This window comes from Vanellus vanellus (assembly GCF_965231255.1).
Source record: "Vanellus vanellus genome assembly, chromosome: 2".
Classification (NCBI taxonomy): Eukaryota; Metazoa; Chordata; class Aves; order Charadriiformes; family Charadriidae; genus Vanellus; species Vanellus vanellus.
The window spans coordinates 45,816,475-45,840,783 of NC_138906.1; the positions used below are offsets into that span (position 1 = coordinate 45,816,475).

Genomic DNA, 24,309 nt, shown 5'->3' on the forward strand with positions numbered 1-24,309 from the left:
GTAGCAGTGTACTGCATTGGAATCACAGGTGTGGGTTAATGGCAGTGTTTTTAACTATTTGTTGTGCCTCCTTTTAGGATCAACAATCATCTAGAATCCTGATGCTCAATAAAATCTAGGTTTCTGTTATTCCTCTCCTCAACACTGCTATTAAAGGTATAAATAAACCACTTCCTACCGTGTTTTAGAGTTACAATCAAGTCTCATTAGGCAGTACAATATTCTACTGTTGTATTAATCCTGTAGCATTAATATTGACGTTAGTGTGTTGTGGTTCATTACCTGGAGATTTTGTTTGTGTGCAGACCCTAGCTGAAGTATTCAGTGAACATTTTAAAATTTGGGTAGTATTCGTGCTTTTGTTACTCAGTCTTTACCTTACCCTCCATTTAAACTTCATTGTTCCTCTTCTGATCACCCTCAGGACTGTGGGATTTTCCTTCCATCTCTGGATCTGTACCAGAAGATGTTCTTGAAAAGGTTTTATCTCTCTCACTTCAGTCCGTTTGTGTCTCACCAGGTTGCAGAGTTCAGCAGGAACAGTACTGAGCTGGCCTTCTCACAGCAGGAGAAGGCCATGAGGTCTGTGCTAGGCCTGCCACATTCCTCAAAGTAGAAAAGTTGTTGCCCTTTAATTCTTATTCTACTATGTTGTCTTCAAGTTTTATTAGCAATGTGGAGTAGACTTTGTTCTGTCTCCAGGGAAATACTACATTGTAAGCAATAAAGCTGGCAAGAAGAAAAAAAAAAAAAAAAAAGAAAGGAAACTGAGAGCCAGATTAGCATCTCTGCTAACAGCGGAGTGAAAAATATGATCACGTTTGCAACGGACTCTTATTAAGCTGGTGGAAATTGCAACCCAGAGGTCATACACTTAGTCACTGGCAGCAGAATGTTGTCACTCCCTGCTGGCTGATTCATGAAATCATTTGCTCTGAAGAAAATTGCTGCTTCACATCAGGTGGAGACGGCTTTTGTTAGGCCGGACTCTGATAATGGCTGTTTGGTTGTAATCATGCTTTGAACAGAGCTGCAGACAGAGTTATTGTGTTGGCGCGGCTGTGTCCATGTGCCTGCAAACCAAGGAAGGATCCCACCCAAATGGTGGACAAAACCTTAAAGAATGGTTGGATTTTGATGTCAGAGCCTGTTACTCTTTCTCATAACATAATTTATCGGGAAGAGATGTCCTTTCTTTGTCATCTTTCGTGTAGTCATCTCTAATTTTATCTCCCGTGGCACACAAGTGTTGGATCATCTGTAAAGTTTTGAGATAAGCTTTCAAACTGACTTTGATAACAGAGCCTTGGTATTTTGTGTAGAGGAGACTCTACAGTCTTAGTTTCATTCATGTTCTGATGCCATACAATTACTCTGACACCAGTCTTAGTGGGTTCCTCATAGTGCAACAGAACAGGTCCTCAGTCTCTGTTTTCAGATGAGGCCACAATTTTTATAAACTTCTGACATTTTGTTTGCTATAGGCAGTGACACTTATCCTATCCATTTGCTTTTTTCAGTTGTAGTGCTTTCTTGATGCAATCTTTCTGCTTGTGAAGACCTCTGCTGTAATCCAGAAATGGATAAGGACATGAGTTGCATTTGCTCTTGTGTGAAACTAGAACATTTTAAATGGCAATTCAGAAGTATGCCTCTCCCTACTCTTCCTGGTTTTCCCTTCGTTTGCTTAAGGTGTTTTTCTTTGGCTATTTCTATACCTTTTTTTTTCTTTTTCACCTATTCTTCCTTGTTGTGCTTGGCTTGCTCCTATTCTTATTATTCCAGTATTGTAAGAGTTCGTGATTGATTTTTGCTTTTCCAATCTTAGCATTGAAATGACATTGCTTTTGTAATTTTTGGACCTATGGCAAAGCAGGATCTGCATGACCTTCATACAACCTCTGAGACGCGTATTACACAGAGTTAAAGAAGATTAGGCTATCACTCAGTCTCCAATATGTAAGTTTGCTTCCTTCTCTACCCTCAGCTGAGAGCTCTGCACTTGAAAATTTCAGAAGGCTTTAGTGTTATCTATTTAATATTCTAGGATATTGTCTCAGATGGTAATAAAAGATTTTTAAGCTGCAAGGGTTAGAATTTTCCTTATGTCATAACACATTAGATTTAGTGTTGGTATCATCAACACATTTTGAAAAGAGCTAAGAAGTATGAGTAAGATCTTCCATTGTCTTGGGAAAAGATTATAATTTCACTTTTTTGTCTTTCCTGTGGATAAAGTATTGTCATGAATAGGTGATTTACTGGAAAATTCCCAGTGAAACCACTGGGCAATTTTCTGTCATGGAAATCACAGGTATAATTGTGCCTTGAAGGCAGACGCTTACTTTAAGCTGATGCAAAGCCTCCATGTCCTGGCAGGAGCTCCAGGTGGTGGTATGCTTCAAGGGCTGTTGCCTTCTTGCCCTTCAAGGAAATGGAGTCACTGAGCAATTTTTTTTTTTTCCGAGGCCCTTTTTTCTTTTGCTTTCCGGGCACACACATGCCATTGCCACATTTGCTTCCTGCCTGCAGGCGCTTGGTGAGGGGAGCAGTGACGCTGACTTCAGTAGCACCCAGGAAAGCCTGTCTTGCAGACCTTGGGGCTTGGAAGTTGCCGTGAGGAGCAGCCGATGCACTGAATTGGAGCTGGGGGGGGGGGTTGGTGCTGTGCAGTCAGTGGTCCAAGTTCTGAGCTGTGCTCGCCCCTTCTGCTGGGGAGAAAGAGAGGGGTATCGGTGTCCTTATTTATATGTTGTTTCTGAAGTATTCCCTCCCTCCCTTTGGGCCTGTTTGTAGGAGAAGATGGTAGAGCCACGAGGCGACGTTTTGTGGTACACGGTAATTATCCTGTCCAAGGTGTTTAGCGTGATTTGGATATTCTCTTCCACAGCAAAATGAACTCCTGCCTTTAAGAATCAGTCAGTCACCGTCTCGTAAATGCTTTCTGTTGTGTAACCTATACCCAACCATGGTTCTGACACAGTCAGGGGCAAATCCACTTTTTAAAGGTATTCCTGCATTTAAGTGAGGAAGCTGGCGATGCTGTATATTAGCTTCTAGCAAACTCCCTCATTTTAGGACATAGACATTATGTCTTCCAGTCAATGCAGAAGAATAAAACGAAAGAATGGCAATAACAATAAAAAGAATTTTCCCTTCAGCTTTTCCTTCTTTCTCACAGTAGTGGCAAAATTATATTGCTTAGCTATGTTTTAGATTATAAGTGATTGGAGTTTTTGCTGCTGCACCCAGTAGTCATTGTTGGGATGTGTGTTAATTAGAACTGACTTAAATAAAACGATTTTCATTAGGCAGTCTGAGAAAAAAAATCTGAATATTTCTGAATATTTTTAAACTGTTGAACAGATTGATAGCTGGTTAAAAATTGGGTTTATTTTTTCATTTACACAGGAATATTTCATGCATCCACACTAATCAGTGCTTCTAGGAATATGCTGCTTCAGCAAGAAGATCATGTTATTGCTTTGACCACGCACAGGGCATCTTTACCCAAACCAAATCTTTTATACTATTGTAAGAATTTTCTACTGTGACTTTTTAGCAGACTATGAGTAGAGCTGCAAACAATGTTAGCATTATATATACATATATGGCCACTTTTTTATTGCAGTGACCATTCGCAAAGACACAACATGTGTCTTTCCCCACAATCGGTAAACAAAATATAGTATATAAACATGTACGTCTGAATTAAATAAGCTAATGGCCATAACTGAAGCATTTTTTCCTCATGCAGTTTAACGCTGTGTTGCATAAGCTCTTCTGGACATTAATGGCATACATATGTTGGAGTGTGAGCAGCGAATGCCAAGACTCAACCTTAATTAGTCAAAAATAAATGTCTGTGTACAGCAATTATCATTGTGCTGGTGGAAAGAAATCATTGTATTGACATAAGACATTTGGCCAGGTTTCCTTGTTTATATTGAAAACATGTGTTTGAAAGAAATTTTCTTTTTTCCGTAGTCTTAGTTCTAGCAGTGTCACACAGACAAGGAATGATGTGAAGGTAACAGTCTGGTTTATCTAAATAATTACTAAATAAACGGTAATAAATAATTTAATTAAATTTAATTTAAAATAAATAAATTCAATAGTAAATAATAAAGAAATACTTAAACAGCTACATGAAGTAACCTTGTATTAGCAGAGCCAGAATTAATTCTTTGCACTGCATAAACTCCTATCATTTTGTCTCTAGACTGTCAGTGCAAGTAAGTTTTTCTAAGTGGGATAATAGCAAAGTCTCTGTGATCAATAACATTAGTTTATGAGAATAGTAAAAATAGATTTTATAGCAGAAACGCAGAGCTATTGTTTTGAGAAGCAGCTTCAGATAAAAGCTTTGCATTTGCTCTTTTCTCCTGAGACTGCTAAAGAGAACACTAAAAAGTAAAATGGGTGACCACAGAAGCAAGTAGGGTCACCCATTACCAGGGATTCATTTTATTTCCATTAGAGGGGAACTAGAAAGCGTCTCACACTATTTGCACCTGATTTTCCATTATAAATTACGGTACATGAGATCATTTAAAAATCGCTGAGCCTTTCAGATGAAGCTGACTCTGTTGCTGTTCCTTAATAATTGAACAGTAAGAAATACAAGATCTCCATTTTCATCCAAACAAAATAACTTCTTGAGATTATGGGAGAGGGCAAAAAGGTATATGAAGTACAGCCTTCCTAAAAGCTCATAACGCAGTCTCAGAGGGGATTTAAAGAGTGGGTTTGGGTTCACATTTAGAGGATGAGGTTTTTCAGTTGAAAATCTTTTACCTGCAGGTTGGATTCCTGGGACCACACACAGCTGGTGTACCTTGGTACAGCAGCAATCAAGCGGTACACCAGTAGGAAGTAAATGCACTAAAGTCAGGGTGCTACTTGTTTAAAAACAGGATACAACTTACCTGGGATGAGAGGCAACGCTGTGAGACAGCAGAACCTCGCTCTGTATTTCTTGCTGAAAACTGGTTCCTGATGGCAGGTTAGGGGTTGTCTTGACTTTCTTTACATGTTGTTACTAATATGAAGGGATTGCAGCTATAAGTTTAAAGCCCCGGTAAAACACTAGCGCCCGTAGTTTTTGAGTAGAGGCACTGAAAAAAAAAATGCTGGGAGAGAAAAAGTTTGTAAGAGAGACTCCAGTGTAAATGCTTTTGTATTTGCTTCCAGTTCAAGTCATAGGCTAGGAACCTGTGCTAAAACCCATTGAAGCTATTTGAAGTATTGTCATCAGCCTCACTGGATCTTCAGATCTTGGGTTGGATGCTACTCACTGATCCCTCTTAGTTCCTTGTCAGACATGGTAGAAGCATGTGCCTGTGTGGCAAGTCACAGTCTAGGAATTCACAATGAAAAACAGTAAAATGTTTTAAAATGCTTTCCGGAATATTTTTTTTTTTTTTTAAGTTTGGCATTTTTTTTCTTGGCACTTGGAGGAATCAACTCCTGCCCAAACGTGTAGTCTAATAAGCCTCTGCAGCAGTAATTGTACAAGAAGTCAATGGCATAAAATGGTAAAAACATTTTTTTTTAAATCATACAATTCAGTATTCCAGATAATAAGCATTTGCAAAATCTATACAAAAGCATAAAAAATATATTTTTTGTTGTTCTTCGAAAACTGTTCACACTTGTCAGCTATTGTCAACAGGGAGAAACTCTTGATAGGGGACCATTGCATTATCATATCTTTATTCTACTAATTACTTGCATAGTTTTCAGAAAGGCTACATAGGCTCTTCTTTTTTCTTGCTTAGTTACTCTGGCATGAGAGAAATACAGGGGAGCTGTGGCGCATAAGTTGCATACAAAAATTCTTCAAACGTGGAAAGGTGGGTTGCTTTTAAGATTGCTGATTGAGCAAGTGTGGGGCTTTGCTTATTTAACAAAAAAATATTTATATCTACTTGTTTCAATATGTATTTATTATCTATCTCACAGATAACATGTGAAGTGCTTTGAATAACTTGTAACCAATACTCCTCTTCAAAATATGATACTGTCTCAATTTTTGGTACATGGCTCTTCCTGTGAGTCTATCAAAGTGGTTTTTGCAAGAGGTATTAACCCAGCCAAATTCTATGTTTTGTGATTAGAATTGGCACATTAAAACACTGTGCCCCAAATTTTAGTTGGCTATGGGTCCTGTCCAAAAGTCGCAGGTCTGAGCACCGGTGCGTGAAACGATTTCTGCAAATCGATGCACACACTTAGTTGGTTTAATTGCGTGGTCGTTCGATAAAAGGGCCTCCTTTTTTGCTGTAAAGACTCTTGGAGAAATTTTAAAACTGCAAAACAAATCACTCCTCAAAGACCCCACTTCCTTTTCAGCTGGTGGTTTAAGGTTGTGAAGAGCTGTCATAGCACTGGGCGCAAAGGATGAACTACAGCTGGTGTTTTCTGGCTTTGCCCTGGGGACCTCCGATGGGGCAGAATGTCGCTGTATCATCAAGTTTGAGGAAGCTGCTTTCTCTGGCAAAACTCACGGGCCCAACTCTGCTCTTGCTTGCAGTTACCTCAAACTTAAATTAGGCTTCGGTAGAGTGGCTTTGGATTCACTGGGAATCTCTCTCTAACTTCCATGAGCTCTGATTTAGGCCTTTTGTTTAAAATAAAGGCAGAATTCAACATTAAAGTGCAGTGTATTATTGAATTAGTTATTAGTTAATAAAGCTAATTAATGAACTCCTTAATTCGGATCTGGATTTGCTCCTCATCCGTTCATGTTCTCCATTGGAGACCAGCACTAGAGTTGGTTGAGAAATGGAGATTGTTAAAATTAAAATATGCCATTGTTTTACAACATTTCAACACTGTTTTAATACTGCATTTCAGCTTTGCTATTTTGATTGATTTTATTTAAGTTTCAATACCATATTGAAGCACCAGTTTCTATACATTATCTCCATAAAATAATTTATTGCGTTCTAACAGTTTTTCCTTATCAGCAACATTGGAATGGAGCATTTTAGTAGACCTTAATCAGGCGCTGTCGATCTGCTTTTCTACTGGAAATTTAAAAATGAAAACAGTTTTTTAAACAAAAAACACCCTGTAAAAGGAATGTTGCAGTTTCTCATAGAAAGGACACTCCAGCTTCTGATCTGCTCTAACAAATCTTTATAGGGGCTTCTGCAACAATGCTATTATTAAAAAGTATAACCTTTTAATGTAGTTTCGAGCGTTTGCATCAATTGCAACAAGATCTGGACCACACTTCACGGTTGGCATGCTGTTTCTCCAACGTATGCATACAGTTAGCTGCTCTACCTGCTCCAAGTAATTTCTGTTTCACAGAATAGAAACATTAACTTTTTGCTTGACACACTATTTCTCCTCTGGGATTTATTTTCCTTTTCTAATATATTCTTGCTCTTTAGAAATAACTATTATACAAAAAGATGAAAGGATTGCTTCCCATTTCTTAAGACAAAGAGGTGAACCTGAGATAATTACTTAAGCTACAATGCAGTTTATCAAGAGTGAATCACTTTTTTTTTCTTGCTAGCCAAACAGATGTTTGCTTTTTAATTGTTGCTTTGGGGTACTTTCCTGTTATGTAAAGCTCTTTCCCCAATTTCTATAATTATATTTTGAAAGTGGTATGTTGTAGAAATGAAAATGCAGTGTTAACCCATTCTTGTGCTTTCTTAATCAGCTGTACAAGTCCACTGAATATCATGTAGTTAAATTTAACGGTAAATCTGCTGGACAAATATGCTGTATATTGCTTGACCAGTGTAGAAGCACTGGCTCTTGCAAAAACACTGAGCAGCAAGGAATCATTTGAACATGTAATAGTACGCTTTCATTATACTTCCATGTGTATATGTTAGAGTCAGTCCTGTGACATCGCATCCAGTATTGTGGACTTCTGGGACAAAATCTGTTACTCCACAAAATTATCAACTCTGCCCTTCAACAAGTCAAAAACTCCATGTGGGATAGGATGATGTGTTTATTTGCTTCATCACTTGCAGTTTCCTTACTCAGCTAACACTTTGTCCTTGTGTGTCCTTTTGTCCTTTGTGTCACGTACCATCTTTTGTAATTCTTCCTTTTCCAAGAGCAGAATAGCGATAGTTGTGTTTTCTAATCTTCCGTGAAGTTTGAATTTCGTTTATTTGTGACTTTGGGATGAGTTAGTACTGTGTGACCAAACTTTCCTAGAAGCCAGTGGACTCACTAGGGCAGAGTCGCTATATTGATGGGGTCCTGGAACTTTTGCAATTTTAAAGCTTACTACAGCAGAATTAATTTTTTAAATAAACTCTGCAGGTTCTGTAAAGACCACAGTCCTGCTGGGTACATCCATCTAAGCCCAGGTGTAGAATCAGAAATTTAACTTTGTCTTGCCTTCCTTCTAGATCTTTTGTGTCTCTCATGTCTCGCTCTAAAATACTGTATGAGTAAACATGTCTGCTTACAAAGCGGCTTTGGTGTTACCGTAAGATGAAGTTTTTCTTAAAGACTAAAAACGATTGATCTGTGGCAGACAAAGGCATTGGTTCTTGCGTGGATGTTTCAATCAGATACTCATACATGCAAATGTTATCAAAATACTTACAATTTGGAAGGGAGCTAAGAAGAAAAATAGTTATTAAAGCTTGATCAGTTTGGATGCTTGGTGTAATTGTGAACTCAATTATTGCTCTGTTCTGTTTTTTATGACAGAGGAGGATTTGCCAAGGCTGAAAAATAAATTAATCCAACTTTCTCATAAAAACATACTTTGAAAAAGATCATTGACTGTGCACTGACCATTCATTGATATACCAATGACTTCCTCATCAGTTTTCTTCACATTAACAAAATGAAGGTGTTTAAAGACCCACATGAATGTTCACAATGCACTTGTTGCTAGGCTGTCTACTGGAAATGTTACTGTCATTTTTGCACAAGATGAGAAGAAGAGATTAAACTCTTCCTGACATGATGAAAAATATTCTCTCTTCAAAAACGTTCATAGTCAAAGCAGTTAAAATACATAAATATGTTCTTGTTACTACGTTTTTATATATGTAATTCTTGCCATTGCTGGACAGGTGACGCTATATGACTATGAATCGGAAATTGTGGAGGACAAGCTTTTCTAAGTAACTCTTAACATAGAAAAAGTTTCAGAGCACCTGAAATAATGAAAAAGATTCCCTGAATGCAAATGACAGCTTTCATCTTCCTTTATGAAGCACATGCTCATGAATATATACATTTTTGCATATGCAGAAGCTCAAGTGTATCTGCCTTCCGATGAATGAAAGAATAAGGAAATTATCTATTCAGAACTAGTTAGAGGTTTGCTTTTTTTGTTGAATTCTCCGATTTAATTGAGGTAGCTTTCCTGAGATGGAACATTTCTAAGAGGCTGCCAGATTCGAGAAGGGGGCACTGTCATCCCCATCTCATTCCACCTAAAGGCTTTGTCCTATTTTAAATACTAGTGTTCCTTTTGGTGATACAACAGCCTTTTGGCAGTTCAGTGCTGTCTGTCTGCACAGTCTGTCCATCTAAAGTAGCAGAGCATGAGAAGCTGATCTCCTAAGGGAACTCCAACAATATCGACAGGCTTGATTGACATAAAACCAGTCTCTCTCTTTCACCTCCACTGAACTCTTAGAGTAAATTCGGGGCCTGATTGAAGAGAGATAGGGCTTTAGCCATTGACTTCCATGGGAACAGAATTTGAACACTAGCAACTACTGCCCTCTCCTAAAGCAGCCCTGAATATCTTGGCAAATGCTGTTTAGAAGCACTATCAATTTGATCCTGCTTCCTTCTCAGGACTGAAAGCCAAGTTCAGGGCTATTTATGTCTTATTAACTAGAGCAGGCTTTGGATGGGAACCACAGCAAGCATTTAAATCTTCTCCTTGAAAAATGGGTTATGGCTTAATGAACCTTGTTCAGGTTAAAGCTGTTATTTATTCTTGATATTTCTATTTGTTACTGTCAGGTAGAAGTCAAAGAAAGAGTAGTGCCTTCTATCCTGAAGAGTTTATCAGGATGGAATAGCCTAAAATTTGTCTCAAGTGAATCAATTCTCACTTTTCTGACAAGAAAATACCAACAGTAGATTTTCCAGATATGCGTCAAAATACCACACATGCTCAAAACTCTGAGGATGTCAAGAACCGTATAAAAAGATGTGCTTGTCGGTTCAAAATATGAACATCTACACATATCCAAATTATGTTTTCTATTAAGTCAGCAGTATAAAAGGTGAGAGAAGAGGCAGGAACACAGGCATTTGTTTTCAGTCAGTGTGCTCATACAGTGGAAAAGGAGAAAAGTAAAAATTTAGCGCACAAATTGAAGAGTATCTGTCTGGTATGGAAGATAGCAAAAGCAGAAAAGGTTTAAAGGATTCCCCTTTTCCTTCTTCCCTTACTGAAGTATTTGGGGGTAAAATATCCCCATTCTGCTGCAATCCTTTGATACTATTCACGTAATGTTGATATTGTTTGAATAGTTCCTAAATATTTTCTTTCTGAATTGATAGCCACAGTACCTAATAGTGATTTTTTTCTTTCCTGAAGTAAATTTATTATTTTTAAAACACTTCTGACATTTCATAGAAGCATTAAAAAAGAATTCTACTTAGAAATAATTTTGCTGATGTAGTGGTATACGATATGCTTTTTCTGGTATCTTCTGTTGCTATGTATTTGATTAGTAAGAATGATCATACTGATGTGAAATATTCATGTGCATCTGATCTTACAAAGCCTAGAGAACCTTTCTTACGAGGGATTTCAAGAGGGCTGAAGTAAACCAGAGATTTGAATACTTCTGTTTACTTAGAGCAACATGTTTGAACTCCTAAGACTCTGTTACACTCTACCTTATGTCCTGTAAGAAGAAAGATTATTAATTTGATTTCTTTATAGTTTGAGGTTGGTTACCATAGTTGCTTCCAGATGCAAACCATTAAGACCTACACCACTTCAGAGACAGTAAGATAATTTTCTATCTTGCTGAATGTAATATGCTACGTGCCTGTGTTTTTTTTTAAAAAAAAAAAAAAAACAAAAACAAAAACAAACAGGCCAAACCCATCTTATCTGGACTCTGTCTTCCTGTCAGAACTTTTTTTTTTTTATCCTTTTGCTTATGTTAAAGTTGATCAACACAGACCATCAGTTTGTTGTAGAGGAGTATAACCCGCCCCGCAGAAAGTTGCCTGTGAAGGGCACGGTGCTGTTGTCTGTTTCCGTCTTATTCCCTACCTCCTGAAAAGGCTGTACAAGGTTTTTCACTTTTTTTCTGGATAGGTAAAGTTGTTTGGCCGTTCTTTTCAATCTCACTCAACTTTAGGAAGCCCCAAGTTAACAAATAAGAGGTTGTCAGATGGTAATGCTGGATATTGGGAAGTCCAGAAAAGCAACAGCTTCCTATTTGTGGTTGGCTAATATAGAGAGAGGATATGTAGTAAAGCATATGACTTCCTAGCTTGCTCAACCACATCATAGTATATGGGCTAATACCACATGTGTACATTAGCAGACGATCATGGCACGTGTAAATATCCAACGTGCAGATTGTTTTTGCATGCTCCTCCTAATGGTGTCAAATGTTGCTTGATGGTTGTTCAGTGCTTAAAACAAAAAGCTTTAGAAGCCTCAGATGTGACGTTTAATAGGTCTTTCTCTAATGCTGGCTTAGCACCTGCTCCTCCCTCACCATCACATCAAAGTGAAGTGTAGGTAACCGCTCTGAAATCATGCAGCATCGCGCTGTGGAGTAAAACTGGTGAAAGTGCAGGGCAGTCAGCCCTGTAAAATCTCTCCATCTGCAGAAAGAATCTCCACAGCCACCTGGATGCTTTTAAACCTTCATTATTTTAAATTTAAAATGGTTGGCTGAGCACTGCTTCTACCAAAATCTGATACAATAATCGAAGTCAGAGGTGGGGAAGGACCTCTGGGGTCACACAGTCGAGCTTTCTGCCAATAATGGATTGTTCCCTGCAGTTCAGTTTCTAGTGACCTTGGAAATTACTAGCCTGGTAAAATGGTAATGAAAAAACAAAGCTGTTAAACCTTCAGAAGTAGCCAAAGTGATGCTGTCCCAATGAGAAATTGTGTTTTTGATGTGAGATTCTCTATGTGCATTGCTCCTTGGTTGCAGTTTGGAAGTGGTCGCAGTTTTGAAGTGATCACAGTTTTAATCTATGCTTTCTGATGCATTTTGAGCTGGCTGTAGCTAAAAGGTAGGGGGAGGTGAGCTTGTTTTGATATTATATGAACTTATCTCACCCTTTAACCAAATCGTAATTTTTATTACAAATAAATAAGTCAGCAACTTGACTAACCCCCTCACTGCAATATTTCCTTCCTGTCCCTGCACTTTTATTCTTTCAACATTTCTAGCTTCCCAGAAACAGGAAGCGAGGAGAGAAAAAAAAACAGGTTTCTTGCCTTTTTCCATCAAAACCTCTGGTTAATTAACTACAGCCTCTACTTTGCATGCTTGAGAACCCAAAAATTCCTGAAAAAATTCAGATGTGACACATCATTTTTAGATTTCTTTCAACCAAGTCAATACCGGTTTACGTACCTGTTGGCAATAAAGGACGGTCTTGACATACACCTAATGAAGTGAGTAGAATTTGGCCCCTCTTTTAAAACAGAGGCAGCAAAGGCAAGCTCCCACTGGCAAGCTAATTACAGTTTTGGCTGAAAAGTATTTTAGCAGTCTGTTAAAAGCTGGGTAGATGGGAAAAGATCCCAAGACACGAAGTTCCCTTCCTGTTATACCCGTTTGATGTGTGGTAATTTCTTCACTAGGGGGCCCTATTGTGAGCTGCCTTTTGGGGTGTGCAGCTCTCTGAATATCCTTTCTTCCTGGGGCTCCAGCCCCCCGACTATTGTATTTGCACACACCAGATCTCAGTTGGAGAGGAAAGGGGTTTTCTCAGCTGCCAACTTGCTTAAAAGAGGAGTTAAGAGGAAAAGAAAGCTAATTGGACTGTGCTTGGCAGAAGTCTCTATTTTATTCTGTTTATTCAGATTTTTAAAGGATTGGGTGCCGAGAAACAGAAAAATAGTGAGAACACTTATTCCTTAAACAGATTCTTGCAAAGTTTTTTACAGTAAAAACAGAAAGCTGCTTTAGTAAAGCCATGTTTATCCTCGCACTAATGCTGGCCATGAATACGTGTCTAACTTAGCTGGAACTAATGCCTGACTCTACTATTCCACTACAGCAACTTAACATTCTGCGTAGGCTGATTATTTTTTCAACAATATTTGCTAAATTCTTTTAAGGGCTGCCAGTATATATTTTTTGAAGCTTAGTCAGTAAGAACAGCTGCCAGTGGAGTCAAGGCTAAAAGAGGCAAAAAATATCTGCAGAAGGCAAGATTTTACTTCAAAAGATCAGTATTACAAAGCACTACTGTTGCTGGTATAATCACTTTCTTTGGGGGGGATGCTAATATAGACTGGGTTTCTTGTCTTCACAGCCCCCACTGAGCCTTTGCTGTGCAAATTTGCTGATGGAGGGCAAAAGAAGCGCCAGAATCAAAGCAAATACACACAGAATGGAAGGCCGTGGCCCAGAGAAGGAGAGGTAAGTGCCACGCGGCAATTATTTTCCCAGGGTTTGGCAGAAATCAGCTGCAGACCTGGAGGTCTACCTTGCAGGGCTGCGAAGAAATCAGATTGCACACAAAGTACAATAGTTTCACACAGAAAAAGGTGTATAAGCAGGGGGGAGAGGGAGGCTTGTAATAATGGGTGGAGTGTGAAGTTACATGAAAAGAGAATTTCGGAGCTTGGTGTGGAACTGTGCACAGCGTTGTCCCACCACAAGAGCTCTGTCCGCAGCCAGACGGGAGCCCAATATTCTCTTACTGGTGTGCCATCAGCACCCGTGGCATACCTTTTCTAAACCCCAAATCAATTTACACTTCAGCAAGTCAACAATATTATTTCCTTCATACAGTTCCTGCTGATAAAACATCATTGGGGAATAGGTGGGTTGTTACAAAAGGGAAAGATACACTTGCACATCCAAATATACAGTCCATGTAAAAGTTTTCCAAAAGCTTATCTGAGCTGGGCTCTTCCTTCTGTCCAAGACAAAACAGCTTACAGTAGCCTCAGTTCCATCATGTGTACAAAGTTTTTCTTTAAAAAAAAAAGTATCGGTTGCTTCGTACCCTGCTGCAAATAGTCTGTTGCTGGAGTTTCCTTTCTATGTACTTGTACATGAAGTGACTCCAAATGTGGGTGAAACAAGAAAGGAATTTGTTTGACGCTTCAAGAGTTTATTTACTCTTCTTGAATGTTATTGTAGGATAAAGACACTTGAATAAATTAGGTAGATCCAGTCATAGTACCTTCTTATGCATGGTTATAGCTATGAAGGTTGAAGGACTTACAAGTATTTCTATCCTAAACACCTATTCTTTGTGTTTGTGATTTAGACTTCAAGGAAAAAAAAAAGTACCTTGCTCAGTTGTGACCCACTAGAATAGTAGCTTTGTTTTTTTTCTTTTGTTTTTGTTGTTGTTTTTGCTATATTCATTTCAGTTTTACAAAGCAAATAAACTAAAAAACTATTTGGTTTTTCTAAGTTAGGTCTTTCTAGAGAGTTTCTGCTTTTCTGTTACTACTTGATTTTGCTCGCTGATACTTTTAGGACCATTAGCTCATGACATATATATACTGGCACAATTGGTGAGCTCCTAACACAAACAGAAAGGCTTCTTGAAAGCATAGAAAATTCTCCCTACAGCAAGGTGGTTATTGTACACTGTTCCAACAGCAATTCTCCAAAATATTTTTAGCTTTGTGGGCTGAAAGTGCCAGTGCGGCAGACACATTTGCTACAAGAGGTTGCAGACGTCTCCAAAGGTTCATTGCAGTCTTTTATGTTGTATGTCTCAAAAAATGGAGAGGTCTTCTTAGGAGCCATTATGGTGTGTCATGTTAAGGATCTACTGAGGAACAAGCGCCCAAGAAGTACTTCAAGCGGTAGACTCAGGTCATCGTGCAGAGCTTGAAAAACAAAGGTCTGTATAGGAGACAAAAATAAGCCTTCAATAAGGTCAACAATCCATATTTTGAAGACTTCTAAATCCCTGTTTAAATAGTAAATGCCATCATAGCTATTATCTCCACTGTTCTTTAATTCCTTCGGTTCAAATCAATAAACAAGAGAATATAAAGTTAAAGCCAACAAGCCACCATTATGCCTGTGGCCTCAGGGCATCAGCTTATTACATTGTAAGTAGTACATTTGCTGCTAGTGGAGTGGCTCATATTAAGCCTGGTGATATCCCTGTGACCTAGGGACGGGGTGTGGTTGGTGTGTTTATAGTATCAACATTTAAAAAATACTTTTCAGTGCTGGGAGACATCATTCCATATTGTTGTTTGCAGTCAGCTACAGAGCTGTTGTCATGGTATAATCTGCAAATGCGGAAAGATTGTAAAGGTACAAACTCAGGAATATTTCAGGCTAGGAAGGTGCTCTGTTGGTTTTTTTTTTTTAATTATTTTCTTAGATTTTCTCTGTTTACTAACATCTGGTTAATACCTGGCTGCACATTGGATATTAGACAAGAATGCATGTTCTCTTTTAGGATCACTCATTTATTGGATTTTTTCCCTACTGTTGTTAATTTTCTTATTTCCAATATTAAATTCTCCTGTGCAATTACTCTTATATTTTATATGCAATAGGGTTTTTCTAACTCTTTGTCCTTTAATGATCTTACTCTAACCATGATGTAACATTCAGTTGTTCTCTGTGTAGCAGCACTTGGGTAACCTTCCTACAATTATTCCTGTCAACTTTAATTTCTTTAAAAAAGAACAAGCAGCGAGTAGTGAAAAATAATTGATATATGACAAGTGTCATAGCTCTGATTAGAAATGGGATCTGGAAATATTCCCTGAACCTCTCCTTTTTCTTGGTTTCTTCCCCAAACAAAAGCATTGAAGTAGTGTCCAGGAGATTAGTCCCTCCATATTTCCACCCTGGCCAAATCCTGCGGTATCCAGACCAAGATGTATTTGGCTATTTTTCAAATAAGCCTTTGCATTCTTGAATACTTATGTGAAGGACATTTCTAAAACTTCTGAGGTTTATACAGCATTAACACTGAGTGTGTGTGAGGATTATTGCTTGGAAGGAAAGACCCCAGAGAAATGGCACTAACGGTTCTGTCAGTGGCCTCAAATTTGAGTGTGCGAAGCAGAGACAGGCAGCTGGGCCCAATACTTTGCTGAAGAGGGGAGGTTTTACCTCTCTGGCCATGCTGTTCTCAGAGGTTTTGCTGTCTTTTATGGAGAGCTTCTGGGGAATTTGATAAGTATATTTTATATAAATTTTGTATGATATTTTTTTTAAAAGTTTTCAGGCCATACTGCACAATGTAATAGAAAATCTTATTCCTATTATACATTTTTGTAGATTACTTCATAACCATATAGAAATACTTTAGCTGGCTGTTAAATTGACTTAACTTTTAAAGTCAGGTCTTTAGGAATACACTGAATTTCTCTAGGGCTTTTCAGGGTTTTATTTTGGTACTTGGTTACTTGACCAGTTGTAACCAGGGAAGAATGCCTGACCTTGAATAGCACTTGCTAGTCCTTACGCTTCCACTCTTGTTTGAAGCCTCAGGAAATACTGAGCAGATTTACTGAGGCATTTGACTGAGGATTTGTGATGGCTGACCAGTCCTGGACTAAGGAACCGAGAGCTTAGATGACTGATGGCTTTGTAAAAGGCTGTCAAATTAGGCATCCAACATACAGGTGCGATAAATGTACAGTGAAACCTGCAACAGTTGGAAATATTTGCAGTGAAACTCTGACCTAATAACTGACACAATTTCTGCACAAAGTTCAATTATTTTTTTTTCAGGCCAGTTTTTCCTGAGTCACACTGGTTTCATTCAACACTCTGTTTTGAAACTTTCCCTGACAAGATCATGTTAATATGGTGATGTAGGGTAATCATATTCAAATTCTGCCTGTAAAATATTTGATTTAATTTACCTCTAAATTGCAGTTGACAAGTCTAGAGGTGGGTGACATAGCTCCAAAAAAATGTTCATTAGCTGAAAATGCATCTGGGGAATCAAGAATAGTTACAAATTGAGACCAGATCAGATTAAAAATTGCAACTTAAATTTTACAGCGTAATCTTTTATTGCAGATCTACTGAAACTTTCTTTTGGCTATTCAGAAATAAAATCTTTTGATAAGTGTATTTAAGAGAGGGTTTATTTGAAATTTATCTGGTAGAAAGAGAGAAATGACACATAAGCTGAAAATAAAATGAAACGCTTTGCATCAGCGCAAAATTTATTATGGTTTACATTCTTCTAGAAATGGTAACCTTTCTATATCTGGTCAGCTCAAAGTGATTAAATCTTTTTTACAGTCACAGTATTTTGAAACCTCTGATACTTCATTTGCAAGATTCTGTAAAATTTAGACCATTTAAATATTTGCGTTGTTTTTCTTGCAAGATGGTATCACCATTAGAGTATTGGTGCATATATCACAACATCGACGTTCACCATTGAATGCGACCCCCTCGTGATTGAATTTGGTCTGATTTCTATAATGATATTTAATAATTGCCACCAATACTTCTTCTATTAATTGCTTTCTTGCTTCTGTAATCTGGGTTACATTTTTTTCTAAATAGCCAAGAGGTTAATCTCCATTTCCTCCCCTTCTCTCTCTTCTTCCGTTCCCCCTTACTCCTTTGTTTTGTTTCAAGATCAGTTGGTGAAACGTCTAAAGAATTAAACATGTTTTTAATTCTTTCTTAAAAAAATAAGACGACCTAGTAGTTTGGGAATGTTGCCTTTGTTAACAGTTTCTCTTTTTATCTGCTACTCATTACAATTTTGTCTAATGCAAACAGTAATTTAGAGGGAAAAATATACAATAGGTAATTTGAGAGACTTCTTGATATTTTTGTAAAGTCAGTGCCAGTGAAGTGCTGAAGCAGTTGATCCTGGTGCCAGTCATCCCTTCTGTACCAGCAGCAGGCATTTAGAAATGATTAGTAGATCTGTGCCAGGCCCATTTATGACTCAGACATAATATCTTTTCGTGCTTCCAAGGAGATGGGTCCTTCTTAGTTGTGTTCCATAATTCTCAGTGTCTAGGGCTGATATGTTTTACACCGAGAAAAATTTCTTTTTCTTTTTCTGTGGGAGACAATTCCCAGACCTGTCCAGATGTATAGTAGTACCCTCATATGCAAACCACACACAAAAACATTTGCTATATATTTAGCATGCGTTAAGTTAGACATTGGTCAGTATTTTGCATGCTTATTTTCAGCAAAAGCTTAGTTTAGCAAAGAGAGGAATTGAACCTGGAGAGAGCCCTAGACGGAGGGAGAAAGTAGAAGGGCAAAAGGTAACTGGCAAATAAGTGAAAAGATACAGTGCAATGAATTTAAAATTCTTCATGACACAAGACATTGTTATTGTGGGCAACGTTTTAAAAAGGTGCCTAAGGGGCAAAAATACCAAAGATCAGGTTAAATGGTTGGATTTTGAGCTTATAAAGCACACAGAAATATTTTAAATGACGACCTATATGAAATCACTGTCCCTGAAATCAGGATTTTGAAAGGGACGATTCTTACTCCTAGTAAGGGCCATGGTTTGGTTAAAGTAGAATCAGGACTGTGCCTGCTCTCTGAAGTTAGTTTTCTTAGTTTTCATTTTGGCTTTGGATTTCCTTCTGCAGTGAAAAATGTCATGCCATTTGCCCCGGAGATTTTCTTGCAGTTGAGTTTTCCTCCGAAGTCGGCTACTACGACAGTGTTTTCTTGTGCGGAATAAACAGATGTTGGAGGCAGGGGAAAAGGACATATCTTTTTCTGCTCTCTGCTGTATCCCCGACAGATAAGTGGTGGGCTGTCATTTTCAGTAGTGCTGTAAGCCATCCCTGGAAGTCTTCCCAACTCACTGCAACACACACATCTACTGTGCAGATGTGACTGTAATCCACAGCTGATTTAACACTGGATCAAACTGATGGCAAGATGGGTGTGCCAGATCCCCAAAAGCAGATGGTTCGTAAACCTGAAGATGGCAAGGTTAAATCTATGAGTTGGCTGTGGAAACAGAATAACTATATTGTATTCTAAATGTCTCTGTGAGGAGGATATTATCCTCTTTTTTTTTTTTCTTTTTAACTTTCATAAACTTCAGCACTTATCTTTTAACTCATCAGATAAATTGAAGTGGGAACAGAGTGACTCAACCTCAAGAAAGAAACTGTGTAGATCAGACTTACAGTCCAGTTCTGTAGGATAAAAAGGGTTTCTTGTCATTCATTTGGGTATCTGAACTTGTCATTGTGTTTATCAGCTCAACTTCTGACCTTCTGAGGTTCATGAATCACTTCCCAAGTTTGACCTCAATATTATATATTTTTCTCTTCACAGCCACCTTTTTCTCAGAACTTGCAGCTGCTTAAGGAGCACGCATCAGTGGGAAATGCTCCATTTCTTCCATATGCATCTATATATGTAATAGGTGTCACATTTACATTCTAGATTTCTCCTTCTATAAAAGGGAAAGGTGTTTTTTTATTTAGAATTAAATTCAGAAATATTTCTAATAATGTGGAATATTTCTGACAGAACTGTTTAAATAATCAAAGGAAGGAACTCTGCCAAGTTAATTTTACTGCTGACTTAGCTTATTTTATTAAATCAGTATTGTAAATGAATCTCATTTGGGTTGTTGGTTCCTTCCCCCTCCTCTCTTCCTTGTTCAAAGTGTTTCAGTCAGAGTATCTGCTGTCAGGGCAGAAGAGATCCTTGTGCTGTGATGTCTGGCAGATATTAGCAGTGGTAACAAAACAAGTACAGGAATTTCAGTGTTGAAATTTCAATTGATTCCACTGTAGTAACCAAGAGCACACCCATTCTCCTGGGAGGGCAGTCCTCCGGCGTGAAAGGACTAGGGGATGAGTCAGAGGAGGTGGGGAAGAGAGACTTATCTTCTGGTCTGACTCCCACATGGGTTCACCACAGAAATCCCTTGAGTCCTAGGGTACAGCCTTATTTTTCCAAATCTCACCTTGAAGAGGAGAAACCCAGGGAGCCTCCTGCTTGGAAAACCCACCACATCAGTAGATTTCACCCCTTTTTAATTCATAGGCCTCTCCAATATTTTTTTTTTGCAATGGACCTGTGGCCTCCTGCAAAATAAGAAATCCTGTGGTGACAGCAGCCTTGCTTTGCACAGGTTCTCCTGCACAGGCAGTCCCGCACAGGCTGGCTGGAGCAGGTTTGAGGAGATATGTGAAAGATTCATCTCTGAGGAAGAGGCGTGGGACATCTCTGCAGTAGGTTAATATTATCACAGAATCATAGAACGGTTTAGGTTGGAAAGGACCTTGAAGATCATCGAGTTCCAACCCCCCTGCCATAGGCAGGGACACCTCCTGACCAGGACCAGGTCCTCCAGACCGTCCAGCCTGGCTTTGAACACCTCCAGGGATGGGGCCTCAACAACCTCTCTGGGCAACCTGTTCCAGTGCCTTACCACCCTCACAGTGAAAAACTTCTTCCGAATGTTCAATCTCAACCTGCCCTCTTCTACTTTAAAGCCATTCCCCGTTGTCCTATCGCTACATTCCCTAGTAAAAAGTCCTTTCCCAGCTCTCCTGTAGGCCCCCTTTAGGTACTGGAAGGCCGCAATAAGATCTCCCCGGAGCCTTCTCTTCTCCAGGCTGAACAGCCCCAACTCTTTCAGCCTCTCCTCATAGGAGAGGTACTCCAGCCCTCGGATCATCCTTGTGGCTCTCCTCTGGACACGTTCCAGCAGGTCCATGTCCTTCTTATGTTGGGGACTCCAGAGCTGGATGCAGTACTCCAGGTGGGGTCTCAGGAGAGTGGAGTGGAGGGGCAGAATCACCTCCTTTGACCTGCTGGCCATACTTATTTTGATGCAGCCCAGGATATGGTTGGCCTTCTGGGCTGCGATTGCACACTGCTGGCTCATGTTGAGCTTCTTGTCAATCAGCACCCCCAGGTCCTTCTCCTCAGGGCTGCTCTCCAGCCATTCTCCGCCGAGCCTGTATTTGTGCTTGGGATTGCCCCGACCCAGATGTAAGACCTTGCACTTGGCCTTGTTGAACTGCATAAGGTTGGCTTGGGCCCACCTCTCCAGCCTGTCCAGGTCCCTCTGGACCTCTCCTTTCGCTCCAGCGTGTCTGCTTCGCCAAAGAGCTTGGTATCATCGGCAAACTTGCTGAGGGTGCACTTAACCCCACTGTCCATGTCGCCGACAAAGATGTTGAACAGTACAGGCCCCAGTACTGACCCCTGAGGAACGCCACTCGTCACTGGTCTCCACTTGGACATCAAGCCGTTGACCGCAAACCTTTGAGTGCGACCATCCAGCCAGTTCTTTATCCACCAAGTGGTCCATTTGTCGAATCCATGCCTCTTCAATTTAGAGACCAGGATATTGTGTGGGACAGTGTCAAATGCTTTGTACAAATCCAAGTAGATGACATCAGTTGGTCTTTCGTTGTCCACTGCCACTGTAACCCCTTCGTAGAAGGCCACTAAATTTGTCAGGCATTATGGTGAATTTTTGCACACAGTGAGGGAAAGACATGTACTCTGAGAGTAGGCAGTGTGATGTTGGTAAAGCTGTTTCTGGAAGCTACTTCCCAGCAGCAAAGAAGATATCACACAACCTAAAATTTGGTTGTTTATAGATACTTCTGTTTGCTGAAAGACAGATACTGGGCTGATAAATGTTGTTCTTGTGAGAGCTCAGACAGATTTGGAAGAGAAATAATAAACCCACCTTATTTCACATGATATTGAAGATGTGATTACTTTTTTTAATAATCACTACACAACTTAATCATTTCTTTGAGAGATTTACAAATCCAATTTACATAAGCAATGCAAATGTGATGGTCTAAGAGTCTTTTTAATGAGGCAAATGTGCTCATTTATGTTCAAATCATAACAAAGAGAGAGAAAAAAACCAGAAACAGAACACCTTGTCTTTGGCCATGGAAAATTCTTCACAGTAAAGTGTTGAACAAAGGCCTTCAAGCTTCCTGGGGGAACCTTTGCCTTCCAGAGGCTTTCTGATATTTCTTGCACTTTATTGAAGGAAAGAGCTTAAATTTAAAGAAATGTGCAGACTGGTCTCATATGATTAGAATCTCTTTGTTCACTGATGTCAATAATGAGAAAACTGCAGCAACAAAATAGCAAAAATCTTCATTCCTTTGTCTTAAGTTCAGACACTTTGGTCAAACACATACGGTTTAAATAGTCTTTTTTAAAAAATCAGTATTTTAAATGAGCTGGTTTTATTTCTGTGTCACTTGTGACATTCTGAACACACCAGTCAAATAATCATTGAAAATGGTCTTTATTTATTATTATGTGGGGGGGACTGATGGCAGATATCCCTTTTCTTTTTTTTAATTGCTTTAAAGACTTGCGTGTTGAAATGTTGACATGCAGGATTTTCATTCAGTAGCTGAGTATGTGTCCACTGTCCGGCTGAGTGGCATAAAAATTCTGTGGTTCGGTTGTTCCTTCATAGAAGGTTTATCTGGCAAATATTTTCCGAAAGCGGCATTCCATCATCAGTGGCACTCTCTCAGGTGGCATTTCATCAGCAAGCATCACTATCAGAAGAAGGAATAAGACCCTGTCCTTCCACTAAAACATGAGCAAAACAGTGGATGAAAAGACCTGGAAGAAAATAAGAAAATGCTCTCCAGCACAACAGAGGACTGCTATAGCGGCATCAGCCAATGCCTCAGTATAGTTAATACCATATTAAGCACAGTGACAACTATATCCAGTACTGTTTTTGATGGAATAAGTTGGACCTCTATCACATGGAAGTCTGGGGCCAACCCTAATATTCTGTATTTGGTATTTTTGGAATTCCTGTTTGTGTGCTATGGAGGAAAGTGCAGACAATTTTCCAGTAAGTTATTATTGCTCATCAGTTTTTATTCCTGATGAATGAGGATGCTTCAGACCATAAATCTTTCTCTGGTCCACCCTAACTGTTGCCTCTCCTGGGCTTCCAGCCAGCATAATTTTGTAGGGAGGAATTGCACAACTTGATGAGAAAGAAGTAAATAGTCTTCTGTTAGCAGCTATTTGAAATAGCAGCTGTTTAAGGCTATTCAGCAATGGGGGATATTAGCAATATTACTGGGCAAACTGTAGGTGGTGTACCATATGCACGTATTGCCACACGCTGGGTTGTATTTGTCTAATGTGAAACTTTCGGTTACTGGCAAATGTGATAGTGATATTTATAGCAGTCACTGCTGAAGTACTCGAACAGATTCTAGTAACCTGTTACCGTGCAGTATGGATGTGGAGCATGGATAAGGAGATGAGTGCCTAGCCTTTCATATTTGGTACTCACCAGGCCCACAATGGTGTCCCTTATTCCTAGTACCAGTAATATGTAATGGACGTGATGCTAATGTATAGAGAAGGGGCTATGTGCAGTTTGTCTGCGTGCACTCACACGCAGGTGTGGGGTGTGATGGGGCTGGATGCCGAGCTGAGGGTCTGTGCTCTAATATCAATGGAAAGTGGCGTAAACGTGTGTTTGCAGGTCTTGTCTGGACACTGAGGAGTGTTAGGGCTCCAGTGAAAGAGCTGCTGCCAATTTATCCTTTCTGCACCCTCATAGTTATTTATGTCAGAGAAAATAAAATAAGAGCCCTTCCTCCTTTGTTGCCACTTTGTCCCCAGGTCACACTAATGCGAACTGTATTATATATCCGATCCAGGCAACTAAGGACTGTTAGAGCTAGAAACTCCCTTGGTTCTCTCCTTTCCCAAGGAATTATAAGGGTTTTTTTTCTTAGTCTTGAGCAGATGTGTGATGAGATGTTAAAATGTCAACACCTTGATTTATAGAGAATATCTTATTTTAAATATTTTTTAAAAAGTGTTAGAACTAATTTTTCTGTCCCTCTAGGGCTTTTACATAATATTTAAGTTGTCTTTACCAGTGAAGGAATATAAAAAGAAAGCAATAACAAATTTTACAAGTGTTGAAAAGAGAAAGGAAATGAAGAGAGGACTTTTTCTTTAAAATGTGTTACAGACAAAAAATGTGTATGATATTAACGTTTTATTGGCTCTCTTTTGGGATGAACTGTATACATTTCCATTAGTAAATAACACAACCTTCCCGAACAATATGCTGAGAATGTAGAAGACAAAAGGATACAAAACTAAAATAAGTAGATCATCCCTTATGATTTTCTAAGCTAAT

At 39.0% G+C, this 24,309-nt stretch overlaps 1 protein-coding gene across 2 annotated transcripts in view; it reads left to right on the forward strand.

The window, feature by feature from the left end:
* The window catches only part of RBMS3 (RNA binding motif single stranded interacting protein 3), a gene marked incomplete at its 3' end in the record, with an annotated part of 459,009 nt that overhangs the window by 355,208 nt on the left and 79,492 nt on the right, over positions 1 to 24,309 (forward strand). For both annotated transcript variants that reach the window (XM_082479353.1, XM_082479354.1), the window contains exon 7: positions 13,486 to 13,592. In XM_082479353.1, coding sequence (XP_082335479.1) covers positions 13,486 to 13,592 — 107 coding nt within the window. The remainder of the gene's footprint in view (positions 1 to 13,485; positions 13,593 to 24,309) is intronic.